The following is a 16,882-nucleotide window of genomic DNA, read 5'->3' as shown; positions in this document are numbered from 1 at the left end:
AGCGAGCGCAGGTGGTTCAAACAAGAAACACAACCGCAGAGCTTCACTAGCACCTTTGAATAAAACATTATGAGTTGTAGCCCAGATGGAGGAGTTGCTAACCGCATTTGGAATTAGCATCCCCATACTGGGGCCTCATGAACTGAATACATTAAGCAAAAAAAAAAAAAAAAAAAAATCTGTTGTTTTTATAGATTGATATATCAAGTCATGTGTTCAGATAATTTCTTTGCGTTTAGACTAACATCTAAACCCATAGCGTACAAAGCCTGCAAACTCCAAGACATGCGTTCACAACTCTTATATAACCCAAGATTATATAAGTGTATTTTCCATTTATATCTGTTCAACTGGCGCACATTAATCATTTATCTGTCAAAAGCCATTTAGTTGACTTCAGGTGCTGTATGTAGAGCTCAGGAACACCTTTCTTTGATTTGACCTTTCTTATGGTGAAGAACATGAAGAATTTTCCTTCACACTTTTAAAACAAGTTCCTCCATCAAAATGCATGCTCTTAAGACCATTTTTGGTAACACTTGATTTTGATGGTCGCTTCTGAACATTCTGCTGACCATAAGTAACTTTGCAACTAACTCTCATATCAGTAGACTCGACTCTTTAAGTCAAGTCACCTTTATTTATATAGCGCTTTTTACAATACAGATTGTAAGCAGCTTCACAGTGATAACAAGAAAATAATACAACAACGTTTGTTTCTAGAAGAAAATTGCGCCATCGTCCACCTTAAGTAAGACAGATCAATAATATTGTTGAATATTAAAATGTGTTTATTGTGATGGTCCCCCAAAATACATTCTACTGGCTAAAAAAAACTTTGAAAGTACATTTCAACTTATTCTAACCCTAACCCTAAATAATGAGAGTTAGTACTGTAAATGCAACGTTAGTCAACAGAGTGTATTAAAAGGACCATCAAGATAAAGTGAAACCCCATTTTTTTTGTTGCCATTATATCTTTATACTCTGTTATACCCACTGCTGTATTTAGATCAACAAATGTAACTTCAAATAGGAAATGTGTTTTATTAGGACAACAACTGGGATGAGTATGATGTGGAATCTCCCTCCATTTAGACACATTCCTGCCCTGTTCTGACATCATTATATAAATGCAGGGTTTTCTGTCTCACTCTCGCCACGCTTCCGATGAAAAATAGATTTGGAAAGGGAGAAAGAGTTCATATCCCATTTGCAGTTGTCACAAAGTGTTTTTGGACTCCACAGAATAAAAGAGATAAAAAAGGATGGAGATGGAGAAATAAATGCTCCTCTTTAACACAATCAAAGTTTAAATTGAATCATAGCTGATTGGCTTTATTCTCTCTGTAAACTGTAAACTGGCTGGAGACAACAGATGCTGGACAGGATTCCACAGGTCCGTTGATCCGATTTATCCGCCGCATTAAACCAATGAGAGCAACAGAAGATGTCCAACAGAAGATGAAGATGGACTTTTAAACATTGCAACACCTACACAAAGTAAGCATGCAAAGATATAAAATAATTGCACACACACATTCTGTGACTGAATGATTTTGCCAAGTAGGACCCGGAACAACATCCTTGCTCGTCCTGGAACAACAATCATATCCAGATTTCATGGATAGAGTTAAGTCAGAAAGTTAAGTATGCGTTTGCAGACTTGGCCAATGCAATGCAAGCATGTTTCCATTAGACAGAGTTTTGTTGGATCTGAATGTTTTTCCAGGACCAAACAAATGATGTCAATGTCATACCTGGCAAAATTACAGTCATCCACTCATTTCTAATAGTGGCCGTTCCAGTAACTTAGTCCTTTTATCCGATAAAGTTAGTATTAATAACCTAATATTTTCCTCACCTGTCCGAAGCACACCTCGGACTCTGGAAATGAAGGTTCTCCTCATCAGATTGAAGTTGTCCCTAAAATTGTCTCAAATAGGCACAACAAATTTGCCCACAATGAAACCGATAACGCAGCATAACACAATCACAACCAATCAGAACATATTCTTAATGTACAGTTATGTCCCATCTGAAAAGAAATGTTGCATTGTGGATTCTGGTATGGTGGTGTCCCTACCAGACTTTCTTTAACTAGCAACTGGTACTGGTCAACCAGTTTAATTGGAAAGATTAAGCTCCACACTGTAAAAAAAAAAAAGGTTTAACTTAAAAAAAGAAAGTTATTGTTGCCTTAAAATTTTGAGTTTGTTGTAATTAAAATTTTTAGTTAATACAATGAAGAAGAATGGTTTAATAAACAGAAACTCAAAATAGTATGTTATCTTCACACATTAGTTATCGAAGTTGATTTGACAAAAGATAAAAAGTTGTGATAACAAATCATGAAAATATTTTTCTACAGTGTGGTTGACCAGCTTTATATGGCTATGTTGGTTTACAAGCTGGACCAGCAAAGATAAAATTGAAATGCAGGTCAAAAACCTGAAAGAACCTTTAAATGACGTCTTGTCTTCAGTTGCTCCAATACTTAGTTCTTAGAGTGCATTGTAATGTCACGACAGCTAAAATAATATAATTTTAAGGACACTTTCACTTAGCATTACACACGTCTTCTCCTACGTCAGTCACTCACGAATGCTCCCTTTTCAGAGATGGCCATTTTCAATGTTCAAACCAATAAGTTTTGCAGAAAACATAATTTATTTAGGAATATACTGTGTTCAGGCAGACTGAGCATGTGATTGACCTTGTTTATACAGACAGTAAAATCACTTCACGGAAAGGAAAAAGCAAACAACATCGTTAAACCTCACAAGTAAGCTGTGCAAGTGCCGTTTAGTTCTCTGCTGGCGTCGTGTTGGGTCCCTTAGTCCGTTTTCTTTTATCTTCAGTAACTTTTGAATAGCCGCCGCGTCAAAGCGAAGTGGTGAAAATCCATGGTCTGAAGTTCACAGGTACAATACATTTGCTTGGTTGCACAATCTTTGAAAAATGTCATCAGCTCCTATGACGTCACGTCTTGCCAGATGATCTATGTGAACGGCGAAGATGACATCACTGGCAGAGTCATGTAAAGTGAAAATCTGTGTGTGAACAGGAACTCTTTAATGGGTGTGTTTGACTTCCAGCTCCGCCTGAGATGCCGGCAAATATCCCATATCCACTGCTGTTTATTTTATGTTTGCGTCGGATGTTACCGTTTGCACGGCGGAAGTGCAACCTGAAGCTCAGGATGACATCATAGAGTCAAATCAAAAGGAGCAACAAATGACCCCGCCCACCATGTAACACACACACACACACATACAGTACACACCCGCTGCTGACATGAATCCTCTGAATCTGAATTAATCCAGAGCAATAGAACAATAATATCATAGTAAATCAGACTCTTACATATTTGGCCTTTCATCTATCAGTTTCACATGGCAAATATACTCGCGCTCCAGTCCTTAGCTTTATGAACACAATCTACATTTCACATCTGGAAAAAAAACATTCAAAACACAGATTAGCATTAAGCACTTAATATGACCTTTGGCCTTTTAGAACACTGGTTAAAACTGACCTGTGACATCAATAAATGATGCTGGCTTTCCAACTCAAACGTGCTAAGAGCAGGCGGGTCTTTATCAGATCATAGTCTCTAGTCGAATGAACTTTAACCTCTCATAATCACCAAAGTTCTTTGTCATCTGTTTAAGAACAAAAATGCCACAGTAAAAAAAAAAAAACACCATTTAGCGTTTTTCTAGATGTTAGTCACCGCTGGTGATCCAAATGCTGAGATTTACTCCATAGCCTTTTTTTTTTTCTTTTTTCTCTTCATGTGTTGGTGTTTCTGTCCAGCATTCATAACTTAGTTTTGTGTTGTACACTTTTGTGGAACTCAATAAATCAAAAGAACCGATAACAACGAAATGAAAAAGCAAACGAAAAGAATCGTTTGAACCAAAAAAAAAAAAAAAGTCATGCAGTTTGTTCAGGCAGCACAACAGAATAAACCCAAACCAAAACAAACAAAGCTCACGGATGCGTTTACGTGTCTTTCCAAGTGATTGTCTTTCATTGTGAGTGAAACACACTGAACACACACAAGCAGAGAAAGAAAACAAAATCCTGAACGAAAGAAAATAAACTGTGATCAAAGGAGGAATACAAAAATAAAAATCAGCTTGCAATGACAAGTAAAGCACAACAGATCCAGCGCTGATGTTTGTTCTTCTATAGACATGAGTTTGACCAGGCGTTTGGGAAAACAAGAGATCCCCACCCCCCCCCCCCCCCCCCCACCCCCCACTGCCTTCGTTTTGAATTTCCATGTACCGATATCTTCATTCTGTCAAACAAAGGAGGAGAAGCCGGCGATGGGGGCCCGGGAGCCGGGGGCCAAGCTGCTCGGGGGCCGGTAAAGTGTGCCGTGCTGACTGGGTGGGTTGGAGCTCTGCTGGGATGGAGTGGGAGTCCGGCTGCCCTTCGGTCTAAAAAGGCTGCCAGTCTGGGACTGGCTTTGGGGCGTAGGGGAACTGAGCTGTGGGGGGAACGGGGGCAGAGGGGGCAGAGGCGGCAGAGGTGGCGGAGGGGCGCAGTGTTCGGGCTCTCCGGATTCAGACTCGGTGTAGTTGTAGGCCTGCGCTCGGGAGATTCCCTTCTGCTGTCTGCGCCAGGAGTTGTAGTAGGTAGGGTCGCTGATGTAGTGGTTGACAAACGAATGGGTCTTCTGCCGGTTGGGGTCCACCTCGTATTCGCTGTCACTGCCCTGGGATGGAGAGAGGGGGAACGAATGAGTAATGGAGACAGAATCACTTCCACAACCTCAGTTTTTAAGCAGGGAGATTACTTGAGAAGGTACCCAAGTTCTATCCAGAACCAGAGGTTGCACTGGAAATAATTATTATTTGTCATTTTGACAGCTGGGTTGCGTAATGTCAGTCATGCTAATACTTTTATTCAGCAAGGATGCATTAAATTGATCAAAAGTCACAGTAAAGACATTTATAATGCTACAAAAGATTTATATTTCAAATAAATGCTGTTCTTTTGAACTTTCGATTCATCAAAGAATCTTGAAAAAACGATGTATCATGTTTTCCACAAAAATATTAAGCAGCACAACGTTTTTCAACATTGATACTAATAAGAAATGTTTCTTGAGCATCACATTACATTTGGTTTTACTGTATTTTAATGCAACCTTCTTTGAAAAACATCATAGAAAAGAAAAACTTACCAACCCCAAACTTGAGGTAGTGATAGTAAAGGATATATAAAAAAAATATATATAAAAAATATAAGCATTTTATTTGTTTGATGTACATCTTAAGATGTATGCAGTAGTGTACTTCTTTTCTTCTTCTTTTTACACAGAATTTATTTCTGTATTGACAAAGCATTAGATACAATGGCAGTTAATAAAGATTACACATCGTGACTGGCAAGTGTGAGTTTGGTGAAAATGACTGATTTGAGTTATTTATTCATACAATCACAAAACATTTACACTGATCATTATACCATCTAAGTAAAACAAACTTAAATGTACCATGTCATTGTTCAGGAACATTTTTTAAGACAATATTTATAATCTAAAGTGTCATTGACAAGCTTTCAAGACAAGCTCTTTTAGTTTTATCAAACACTGCGGTGCGAGTATTTATTATTATTATTCTGAAAAAGACAACAGACTTGACAAGAAACTGATTCAATGAACAATATCCAATGAATTATTCTAGTCTGGACTTATTTACTGTGGGAAAGCAGTAGTGAAATGCAATAGACCACGCGCCGTATTGTTTAACCGGTCAAAAGTAGCCCCAAAAAGAATGAAAAGCCAAACAAAAACAAAAACAAAAAACAAGCTTTAGGACTACCACTGTACCCTCTGGTACCAATCACACGCTGCGTTTAGGGGGTCACATGTCCATGTGGTGGGGTTTTGACCATGTATGCATGAAACGAATGGAGAGGATAGGAATGGACAAGCACTAAGCAACTTCCTGTCAATCAATGCACAATTCATGTCCTCACCCATTGAGTTGGAAGAGTTTGGAGGCCCCCAGTCTTAAAGGAGAAAACAAGCGCCTCCTAGAGGTAAACAGAGACATGGGGTTTAAAGCAGTGCAGTATGGGCCCTACGTCATATTTCATGGGACAAACAATGGCTGCTGCTTCTTGTGCATTACCCTTACAAAAAAGTACTGTGATATCAGATTTACATATTAATTTAAAACAATTTAGTTCACAACAAACCTGTATTATCACCATAACAATTTGAGTTACATATTAAATTAAGAAGTAATATTCAGTATGCAGTATTTGTAAGTCTTTAATTTGCTTAAATACATATTCTTATTTGTATGCCTTTTGTTTATCACAAAAACAAAGGGGAAAATACATTTTTTTCAAGACTTTTGGACCCTACTATTAGGAAATTAAAAGCATACCATACCATATCAGGAGGCTAGTAACATTATACTGTTTTGTAAGGGTAATGTGGGCTGGGAGTACAACTTCTCAACACTTTCTCTGACACTAATGCATCTCCTGGATCAACATTGAGTAGGTTCCTCATGGCGGCCTATTACACTCTGCACTAGAACAATGGACAACTGTATAAATATCTGCCCTCTATCAATCTGTGTCTTCCACCACCATGTTTATTCTGGCATATGTCTCATTCTGACATATCTGGCTCACACTTGTAAAGTTGGCTGATGGAGTTACGATATATCCTAAAGCACCAAGTGCCAACTGGAGAGGGAGAGCATGAAAATAAGTGAGAAGAACCATCATAGCTCAGGCTTTTAATGTTTGCATATCCTTTTAAGAAGACTTGTCTATCCTCACCACCACTTTCCACTCTCTCTTCATCAGGAATTTCCAAATGCTACTTTTAGGGGTTGATTCTGAACTTTCTGAAAAGCTGAACTCTTGCTTCACTGTTTGACACAGTGTTCAAGTCTGTTACTAACATAAAAACTAATTTCACTAAGTTTATTCACCCTTTCTGAGAGCAACACTGTCAATTGAGGTCTTTTACTTTGCGACAATGTGAAATGAACGAAAACAAAGAATCGACAGAATTTTCTCGCATTTCGTCTTTTCACTGCGCTATTGCAAAACAGAGATGCTAAGATATATTCATATACTATATTAAATACAAACGGTTCAACATTTCTCTTTGTGCGGTGTAGTGAAAAGACTAACAATGTACAGATCTCTCCAGTCCGTCATTATAGTAACATGTCCACACACATGTGACACACATGCCTCTGTTTAAATTCCAGAGAGGAAAGCATTTCCCCCAAAACCAGCCTCACATCGCCCTAAAATAAGAGCTGCAGAGTTTATGCCAAAATACCTGCTGAATTTCATGTTTTTCTTTAAGCAGCCAAGCTGTTTCAGAAAAAAGCTATATGATAAAATAGTTTGAGATCTCTATGCATGCGTATATATATATATATATATATATATACATTTATTTTATTATGTATTATGTAGTCTGCCCAATACATGCAAATAAATGTATAAAGCCCAAAATATATATTTAAAGCATTATTGACTATGGATTGTTAGGACTATAGCATCATGCCTCAAGAAGGTCTATAACTGAGCATGTGCTGATTTCAGCCTCTTAAACGACTGCAATGTTTTAATGAGGGACATTCCAGTCATACCAGCAAATTCAACAACTCAATAAGCAGCAAACAAAAAGCCCAGTAATTCAGCTTTGAAAGCTTTTTCTGTTCAGCGTGACCTCACAACGAAGCCAAGCTCAGAAACGAAAGCTACATGCTGACACGGTGTGTGTGTGTGTGTGTGTGTGTATGTGTGTGGTCATCAAAACATGTCAGTTGACACAGTGCGTCGTGACCCAGCCCTGCCCTTCCCCCGCTGACACATGGAGGATGAAACAGCTGTTCTCTCCTCCAAAAATGTTTGTTTGCATTCATCCACTCCTCTGTTATTCTCTCCTCAATCCAGCTATGATCCTGAAATACCACAGAAATCCAGTTGAATAAAATAATTAAATCAGAGCACATAACATGGGCAGCTGCCAAATCACCTGGAGGGAGGATCCAGTTGAAACTTAAAGCCAATTTAACTGGTGATTTTAAACATGTGACTATATATTTTTTCTTTTTTTTCACATTTCTACTTTCAATTGGATATGTCAGATATGCATGGAAATCAACACTTAATACAGCTTTTGTGTCTATAAATTTATAGACAAAATCTCTACATGGTTAAAAGTGAAGTATGTGTCACCAACAGGATGGCAAAAATGTTTTTTAGCACAGTCATTCTGCTCAAACAAACACACTGCACCGAAGAAATTGCACATTGAATAAATGTAATTATTAAAAAAAGAAGAAAAAGAAAGAAGACCTAACCCGATTTCACAATTTAATTTTACAGTAATTTTGAGAAGTGAAAGTTCTAACTAGCAAAATCACTGTAAAAAAAAGTTGCGGCCTTAATTTTTCAAGTACACTTAACTTGGAAGTTTAAGTTATTTAAACTTAAATTACATTAAACTGACTTAAAAATAAGTTGAATCTTGTATAACTTAAAAGTTAAAAATCGCTTGACTTGTGTTGATAAGATAAAGCAAAGTAAAAACATATGTTGTCATAACTTCTTATTTATTTTTATATAAAATAAATGATCAATTTTATATAAAAAAAGGAAAAAGAATCAATTAGTAATAAGTAATATCGCTAGCTGGTTGCTCTGGTTTTACCTGCTATACTTTTCAGAACGCCTCACCTCAAATATGAGCAATAGTATCACTAATAGAAAAAAAATCCCTAAAGGACAAGGTCAATGTGATTCAGGCCTCCTTATTATCATAAAGAATTTGTGTTAATTAATTAAAGTTGGACTAAGTTTCAGACCACAAAATAATTCCAAAACAATTTGCAAAGATTTTCAACCAAACACAAAATACTACACTCTAAAAAATGCTGGGTTGTTTCAAACCAATTTTGGGTCAAATATAGGCAAACCCAGCCGTTGGGTTAAATTTTTAAATTACATTTTTAACCCAACGTTTGGGTTTGTCCATATTTGACCCAATATTGGGTTGAAACAACCCAGCATTTTTTAAAGTGTAATATTCCAATAAAAAGCTGAAGACAGATCGCGATGGGAATGTTGAATGAATCCTCATAAGGGAGGATCTAATCTGACTGGAACTGGTTGTTTGGCACGTATGTTTTGTCTCCTGCAGAGAGAGAGAGAGAGAGAGAGAAAGTGGGGCAAGATGTTCCCGCCCGGAAAATCCCTGTTTTGAGTATCACCCTACCCAGAAATCTCTTTAAAATGTCTGAAACTTCACTTCCACACATTTAGACAGAGACACTAAGCCTGGCCTTGTGATAGTTGTGAGAGAAATACATGGTGTCTAATTATGTCTGGATTATGTTGTTTTCTTTCAAACAATAGATGTCAGAACTAATGCATCACTTAAGTATGCAATATTTTTGTCCAATCTGCTAAAAAAAACCTCAAAAGTTAAACGCAAGCCACTAGATTGTATTTTCAAGGCCATGCGACTGCCAAAACAACTTTATTCATATCTCTACAGAGACGGACAGGGAAATCCTATTGTGGCACAGATATGGATTAACTGAGGGGGAGGAGCATGTAAGAGATTCCACAGATCTACTCCAATATTAAGCACAGCAGGAATCAGACTCACAAAGACACATCAGGGCTGGGCGATATAGCCAAAAATGATATCTACATACACCAACGGTCAAAAGTTTGAAAGGTACGGTTCATTCAATTGTTTAAAAGTGACAGTCAAGACATTTATAATATTTTACAAAAGATTTCTATTGCAAATAAATGCTGTTCTTTAGACCTTCCTATTCATTTATTCATACATAATTTTTTGTTTTGTTTTCACAATTTTCAAGACTGATAGTAAATGTTTCTTGAGCACCAAATCAAGATATTATGATTTCTGAAGGATCACGCGACACTGAAGACTAGAATAATGATGCTGAATATTCAGCTTTGATATCACAGGAATAAATACAAAATGCAGCCTTGGTGAGCATAAAAATACTTATTTAAAAAAATAGTTACAACCCCTAAGTTTTTGAATGGTAGTGTATTTTTAACACAATGCTTAAATCATATCTCAATACTTATGTATTTGTTTTGAAATAATGATATTTTTCACCAAGGGGAACCATCATTTACAAACAGCACCTAAAACCAAGCAATAAGTAAAAATACTTATAAAATAAAATCTTTTTTTTTAAACAATGATTTCCTTACCGTTTTCCCACCTTCTCCTCCTCTGAGCCTTAACATTGTTACAGTAATTTACAGTAAATATACGTTGTAACTGTCCACCACTGTGAACAAAGTATTTAAAACAAATATAATTTTACTAATTTTCCATTTAAATACAATTATCACTTTTGTAACTGTAATAAAAAAACTTTTTTAAATAAAAGTAGCTTAATTTAAATATTGCCAGCAAAATCAATGCAAAAGATAGCAAATTCTTGATATATGATTACGGCACGTTTTATCAAATAGCATCATTATATGCACGCGTTTCTCCAAATAAATCGAAAATCTCTTTGTAACATTGACAGATTAGAATCTATCTATCTATCTATCTATCTATCTATCTATCTATCTATCTATCTATCTATCTATCTATCTATCTATCTATCTATCTATCTATCTATCTATCTATCTATCTATCTATCTATCTATCTATCTATCTATCTATCTATCTATCTATCTATCTATAACTTTCCAAGATAAATAACTTTCAGGAGCTATTTCGGGCTCTCTGGGAAGATTCTCAGTGTTGATGATGCGATGCCCGGATGATCATCAGAGAGCCAATTAAAACAGAGATGCTTTGGCATGGAAGACTGCCCTAACAATCCCTGCTGTTAACTGCAAGAAAAACCAAACACAGCTCAAAATCTTAAAAACCCTTTTGTGTCCAACACACTCAAATGACTAGACAACATTCCACCTGCCCAACATCTCATTCATCTCCCAAGTGTTCATCTAAAGGCAGACTGTCTCAGGTAGAGGTGCTCAGGCTTGTTGCATTGCCATCTGAATCGAAGCCGTCTTTAAGAGTTCCTGAACAATGTCAGTATTATACGTCTCTGTGGTGGCTCTGGCTCAACTCAATGGATCTGCAATAGCCTGGAGTTATCCGCTCAATAAAACTTCAAAGCGGGATTCCAGCCTCTCTCCTCACTCGTCCTGATGGCGATGATAGCAGACTTTAGCAGGAGCAGAGGGAGAACAGGAGATGCTCTGTTCCCGACCACGAGTCAAAGCTGGCCGGACGCCAGGGGTCTGGGAGGTGGTGGCAGGAGGTGGCAGTGGAAGGCGAGGAGGAGTAGTCGAGATTTCAGATTTTCTTTGTGCATTTTGGGAGTTCGGACAGTAATGGTGACAGCGCATAAAAAAACTAAATAAATAACTGCATGTTGCTTTAAATCCTTAGGGATATAAACTATTTTGCAAAGGGATTTTTTTTTTTTATGTTTGTAATAATAACATAAAAGAAAAAAACAGCTATAAACAGATTTTTTTCCTCAACTTAAAAATAGGATTAGATTTGCTACATTTAAAGTTATTAAAGTCTTCACTAATATTATAATATAAAAACATTTACTTTAGAGTAAAAGATAACTCATTTCAAATCCTAGCCAATTTAAAAATAATTACATACTTTTCAAAATATTTTTTTAAATAAACTGCAGATCTGAACTTCAGTTTGCATTTTAGCTTTGATATTTTTTTAATAATTATTTTTGTTATATCAGAAAAAGTATACAATTTCAAGCAGCATAACAATATGACATATCAAAAAATACCAAGAATTGGAAATTGCATAAAAAAATCCCAATCCACAAATCAGAGGGAGAATGACACGTCTGAACACAGGACTAAAAATAGATTTATAGTGTGCGGCAGTGCATCATGGGAGAGCCAAGTCTGTTAATGTGAAGAAAACAACAAGATGAGTTTGTGTTTCTTGCTTTTGATCTAGTAACTGCCAATGCCGCTTTCACACGACTCAAACTGTGAGGTTTTTGCTGATCACTCCAGCTAAATGGTCACTTGAGAGAAGTGGACAGAGTCCAACCAAGGCCTTCCAGTTCTCACACTTCAGTCTTTATGAGTCTGTGTGAGTATTTTGTTTGATTACAGTTTCTGTGCACTGCACATTTGTGTTTTGTTCTCAAGTCTACCACAGATTTCCCAACCTGTGCCTCGGGACACAAAGTCTGGAGAGAATGAAGGAGGATGCAGCAGAACGTTCTGGACATGATAAAAAAAAATAACCCCCCACAGGACCTAGGATTGAAGCCATGCTTAAGTAAGACAGCCAAAATCTCAAGTAGGGTATAACAGACCTTTCCTGGAGGGCTGTATCCTACTTTTGAGAAAGTTTCAGTTTCAGCACAGCGAGTCTTGTCCTAATAAAAGTGTGTGATAAGGGAATTTCAACAGGTCCTATTCTAAATTAATGCGACTAGATTTAGCATTATAAATCCTGCCTGGAGGTTAAAGGGACAGTTCACCCAAAAACGAAGATTATGTAATTACTCACCCTCATGTTATTTTCAAATGTTCAATCGATGCTGACATAAAAGGAGAATATATTTTTAATATACTGGTTGATCTGTCCCATACAATTACAATGGGAAATGGAGCTTTCAAGCTTCCAAAACGAGCAAAACGCACCATAAACGTATCAGAAAAATATCTCAAAAGTAGTCAAAGTTAAAAAAGGTGCTTTTATGTTCTTTTTAAAGCTTAAAAGCCTCTTGAAATGAAATAAGGGTGAGTAAATGAGGACAGAAATGTAATTTTCAGGTGAACTGTCCTTCTAACACACATGAACAGACACTGATAATGTGTTAGTGTTTGTTACCTGTGAATCGGAGATCTCTGAGGGCTTCTCTGTGAGACTGCTGCTCTCTGCTGGGATCAGATCGTTGTACTTGGTGCTGACGTCCTCATCCGAATAGTGCAGACTGCCTGGACTGGGTCGAGGAGGTGACCTAATGACAGGATGAATGTTGTTTATATGTCCAATGTATTGCTTTTAACATAAATGAAATGTCTAATGCTACATTTTTCATTGATCTTATTTTTTTGAATGACTTAATGAAATAAGTTAATCTAAACAATTATATGAAGAATAGTGTAAGTCACACTGGGGCAAAATTGCATTGTTGAGGAAAACAAAAATAAAACAACAAGATGAGTTGCATATACAAAAAGTTGCATTTTACTATTACACACTATGGTAGAATTTATTCGTTTTTTTGCACATATTTTTGCGTGTTTATGCATACTATATTTTTCGTGCTTGCTTCAGTACAGGATAACACAGTACTGAAAATGAAAAATGAAGCAATATGTGACTGCAATACAGTGTGAAGCATCTTTAGAAAAGGGTTGGCTGTAATTCTAACTGCAGACACTTGTCTCTTTGTTAGCTGAATGAAATACAGTGTGTGTGTGTGTGTGTGTGTGTGTGTGTGTGAGTGTGTGTTTGTATTAAGAGGGGTTTCTTTATGAGCATCATGGGACCACAGTATTCCAGCTCGGAGGGTTTTCTGCATAATTAAGTCTCTGTGACACAGCAGTGGAGAGCAGCAAAGAAAACATCTTGCCAATTCCAGATTGCGCATCAGATATTTTAAATATAAAAACCTCTTTTACCGACTGCGGTTTTCAGCCTGAAAACCTGAAATATTTCTGTTACTCTCTGAAAAACCTTTCAAAATCATTTTGATGTTAGTGTTTTGAACAAGTTTCACTATGCTTTAAAATACACTTTATACACAACAGAGACAGCAAAAAGATTGATAAATTAGCTATTTTCAGAACAGAGAATGTCATTGAACCATTGAACCACTCCAAAACAAATTCTGCATCCACACAGCGCCTGTGTTTTGCTGATGTTTGCAGTCTATTTGTTTACAAGTTGTTTTCACATTTCTCTCACTACACTGTTGATTTCAAACCTGCATTCGTGATTCCAAGAGAACATAATCCTAGTTCGTTTATATATATATATATATATATATATATACATATAATATACACCTACAGCAAACTGAATCATAAATCTCCACCAACATATCAGCAATAAGCAATCTATTTCTTTAGGATTTATTTAATAAAAAAAGATGCATTGGAAAATGCATTATATTTTAATTTCTACAGATGTAAAAAATAAAATGTAATTACAAATAAAATTAAAATGGTCTCATAAACTACCACTCATACCTGCCACCTACCTTCTTTAACTTTGTCATTTCTAAAAATGTATTGTAATTTCTATTAACACAAAATATGTTTAGTAGAATTCCCAGCTACGCTTTCCATAAAATGAACGTGAACGGGCACAATCAAATCATGTTTGCACTTCCTTATTTACACATTTTACATAAATGTAGGTCTGTTCTTTAAACAAAGCTGGCATCCCCTAAACTTTCATATGAACTACCTCAAAACTCAAGTCAGTGGGAAACAAATGCCATTTGCTGTGAAGTTTTGTTCTCATGGTGGGCTTTGCTTGAGAAACCACAGACATGCCAAAAATCTCAAATCACAGACCCCGTTCTCAGCGGGCAGCCTTTGAATCCTGACAGTATCTCGCCAGAGAGAAGCTCTCTGTATTGTGTTACTTGAGCTATGATATGTCATCGAGGTTAAACCAGCAAGACTCTCTTCACTTTGCAGTGTTTCAGCAACGTCTTTGATTCTTTCTACCTCGATGCTCCTGTCACTTCTCTAAGATTTTCCTGAAGTTCTTCATTCACTTCCCTGATCCTCTCAGTCGGTGAGGCCACAATCCAAATCAAGCTTCTTAGACTCTCCACCCGAGAGAGAACAAAGCCTGTGGAACTTCATCTGCGCATTCCTCCCAAACCTCTTCATTAATCTGCGGCCAGAGGAAAGAGCCTGGCATCCCCTCAAACGCCAGAGGACCTTTGATCCTCCTCAAGGTGACCCAGGATGAAGGAAGGCAGATGCTGAGAACTAAGGACTGATAATAGGGTGGATTTCTCAAATGGAATTGACTCTACACACCTGGTGAACCTGGAAATATTGCTACAGGTGTGTGATTCTTTTCATGACAATGCTTGACTATATTCAAAACATTGCAGAATTAAATTCTACTAGCAACTTTCATTTTATGTGCAAGGATATAAATGTTGAGAATATGTCTGCTAGTAGCTTTATAAGCAATCTGACTTCATAAGAATAAGAGCATTCTTGTCAGGTGGATGCAATTTTTTTTAAAATAATGCACAGACAAGAAAAATGTAAAATAATCTTATTTGTCTAGAGATTGAGATAGGGAGGTTAGGTTCAAAATCAAAATAAACCCTATGTGCTGTAAATAATAAATAAATAAATAAATCACAATATATATATGATACAAAATAAAAATACGATGCAAAATAAAAGCTAATAACAAGATGCTGTACACACACTATGCAAACACTTATACATTCTTCAAATGCAGTGTCTACACATCCCACCACGTCCATTTTCATAAAATATATTGACATTAGACAATTTCAGTCGCATTCATTTTTAAAACGGTCCCGTTTCACAGAGAATGATGGCAGTGTAGGTGAGGTCACGGACCCGAATCTGTTATTGCACTTAGCCTGTGCCATGTCAGAGAGAAATGGCCTCATTTGTGGAAACAGAAACTTTTATATTGAGTTTAATGATGGAAAGTAGGATCTTGTGAAGGTAGCCATTTGGTAATCCCATCAGTCTTTCCATAAAACTCTTAGATTTTGGGCTATTTTTGCCTCATACTGCCACGTGGTCGAAGCTTTATGGGAGTTTAATAGTTCTATGTGCAAAGTGCAAAATAAGCACATATAATAACTGATTTACCACTTCATACACACATTTTCAGCCTATTGGGCAAAATGACATTTAAGTATCTGATCAATGTAACAACAGTGTAATGCTTGCCTGCTGTTAGTGTTTGTTAGGTGTTTGTTATGAGTGCAAAGTGTGTAAAATGTACTGCTGTGTCAAGCTGAAAGTTAAGGAGAACAGTGTGAAGAGTTGTACAATCCTAATGATTGTAAAAAACAGTAAAAACCTTCAAAACTGAGCCGAAGATAGAGTAACCTCCACTGACCTGGTATAGACACCATTTTTGCGGCAGAAGGAATTTTTGACTGACAGTCGACGATTGTTCAGTTCCAAGGCAGGGAAGCGGCTCTCGTCCAGACTGACCATCTCTCCATGTGCCAGTGCATTGCAGTTGGAATTGTTGCCTGTATGGGATGAGATATAGAGACATTAAGAGATCATAAGATGCAGTTTGGACCAAAGCCCGATACATCACACTGAGATGCGACAAATTCTGTTCTGGTGAAGAGAATGCTTTGGGTCTAAATTAACGGAACAGGAATTCATTTTGTTTTGGGGTCGATCACAATAACAGGATGCGATGTCACCAAAACCACAAGGCCATCATTTTGGCATTTTTGGAGCTCAACACCCTCATTAAGGTCGAAAAACTTCTGGGCTGACACAAGTAGTGTTGTGTGAATGGTGCGTACATGTGTGTGTGTTGGACATTTGAGTTATGGAATGTGTTTTTGTGTAAAAGGAAAAACTAGGCCTATCATGCTCCCTCAGTTTGTTTAACATGTTTAGTGACCCACATGACTGACCCACCCCTCACTACTGTTGTGTTCTGCTTGCTCTTACTACAGAAATGCTGACTGCACATTTACACACACATACCACACTGATGATGTCACAGCAACAACAATGCTGTTTCTGTCATCATGCCACTCACTGAATGACCCTTTGACATAAACAAACACACACACAGACAGACAGACAGACAGACAGA

At 37.0% G+C, this 16,882-nt stretch overlaps 1 protein-coding gene across 4 annotated transcripts in view; it reads right to left on the bottom strand.

Annotated features, from left to right (window-relative positions):
- Nucleotides 1-2,655: 2,655 nt before the first annotated feature.
- The window catches only part of sdk2b (sidekick cell adhesion molecule 2b), a 288,773-nt gene continuing 274,546 nt past the window's right edge, over nucleotides 2,656-16,882 (bottom strand). For 3 of the 4 annotated variants that reach the window (XM_079595111.1, XM_079595112.1, XM_079595114.1), the window contains exons 43-47: nucleotides 16,157-16,295; nucleotides 12,905-13,034; nucleotides 12,384-12,446; nucleotides 5,998-6,054; nucleotides 2,663-4,729 (exon numbers count right to left, since the gene is read on the bottom strand). In XM_079595111.1, the coding sequence (XP_079451237.1) occupies nucleotides 4,313-4,729; nucleotides 5,998-6,054; nucleotides 12,384-12,446; nucleotides 12,905-13,034; nucleotides 16,157-16,295 (806 nt within the window). In that variant the 3' untranslated portion in view covers nucleotides 2,663-4,312. Of the gene's footprint in view, nucleotides 4,730-5,997; nucleotides 6,055-12,383; nucleotides 12,447-12,904; nucleotides 13,035-16,156; nucleotides 16,296-16,882 lie in introns of all 4 variants that reach the window. The other variant, XM_079595113.1, reaches the window with a different exon arrangement.

This window comes from Phoxinus phoxinus (genome assembly GCF_949152265.1).
Source record: "Phoxinus phoxinus genome assembly, chromosome: 21".
NCBI classification, from domain to species: Eukaryota; Metazoa; Chordata; class Actinopteri; order Cypriniformes; family Leuciscidae; genus Phoxinus; species Phoxinus phoxinus.
This window is presented reverse-complemented; position numbering and strand designations above follow the sequence as displayed.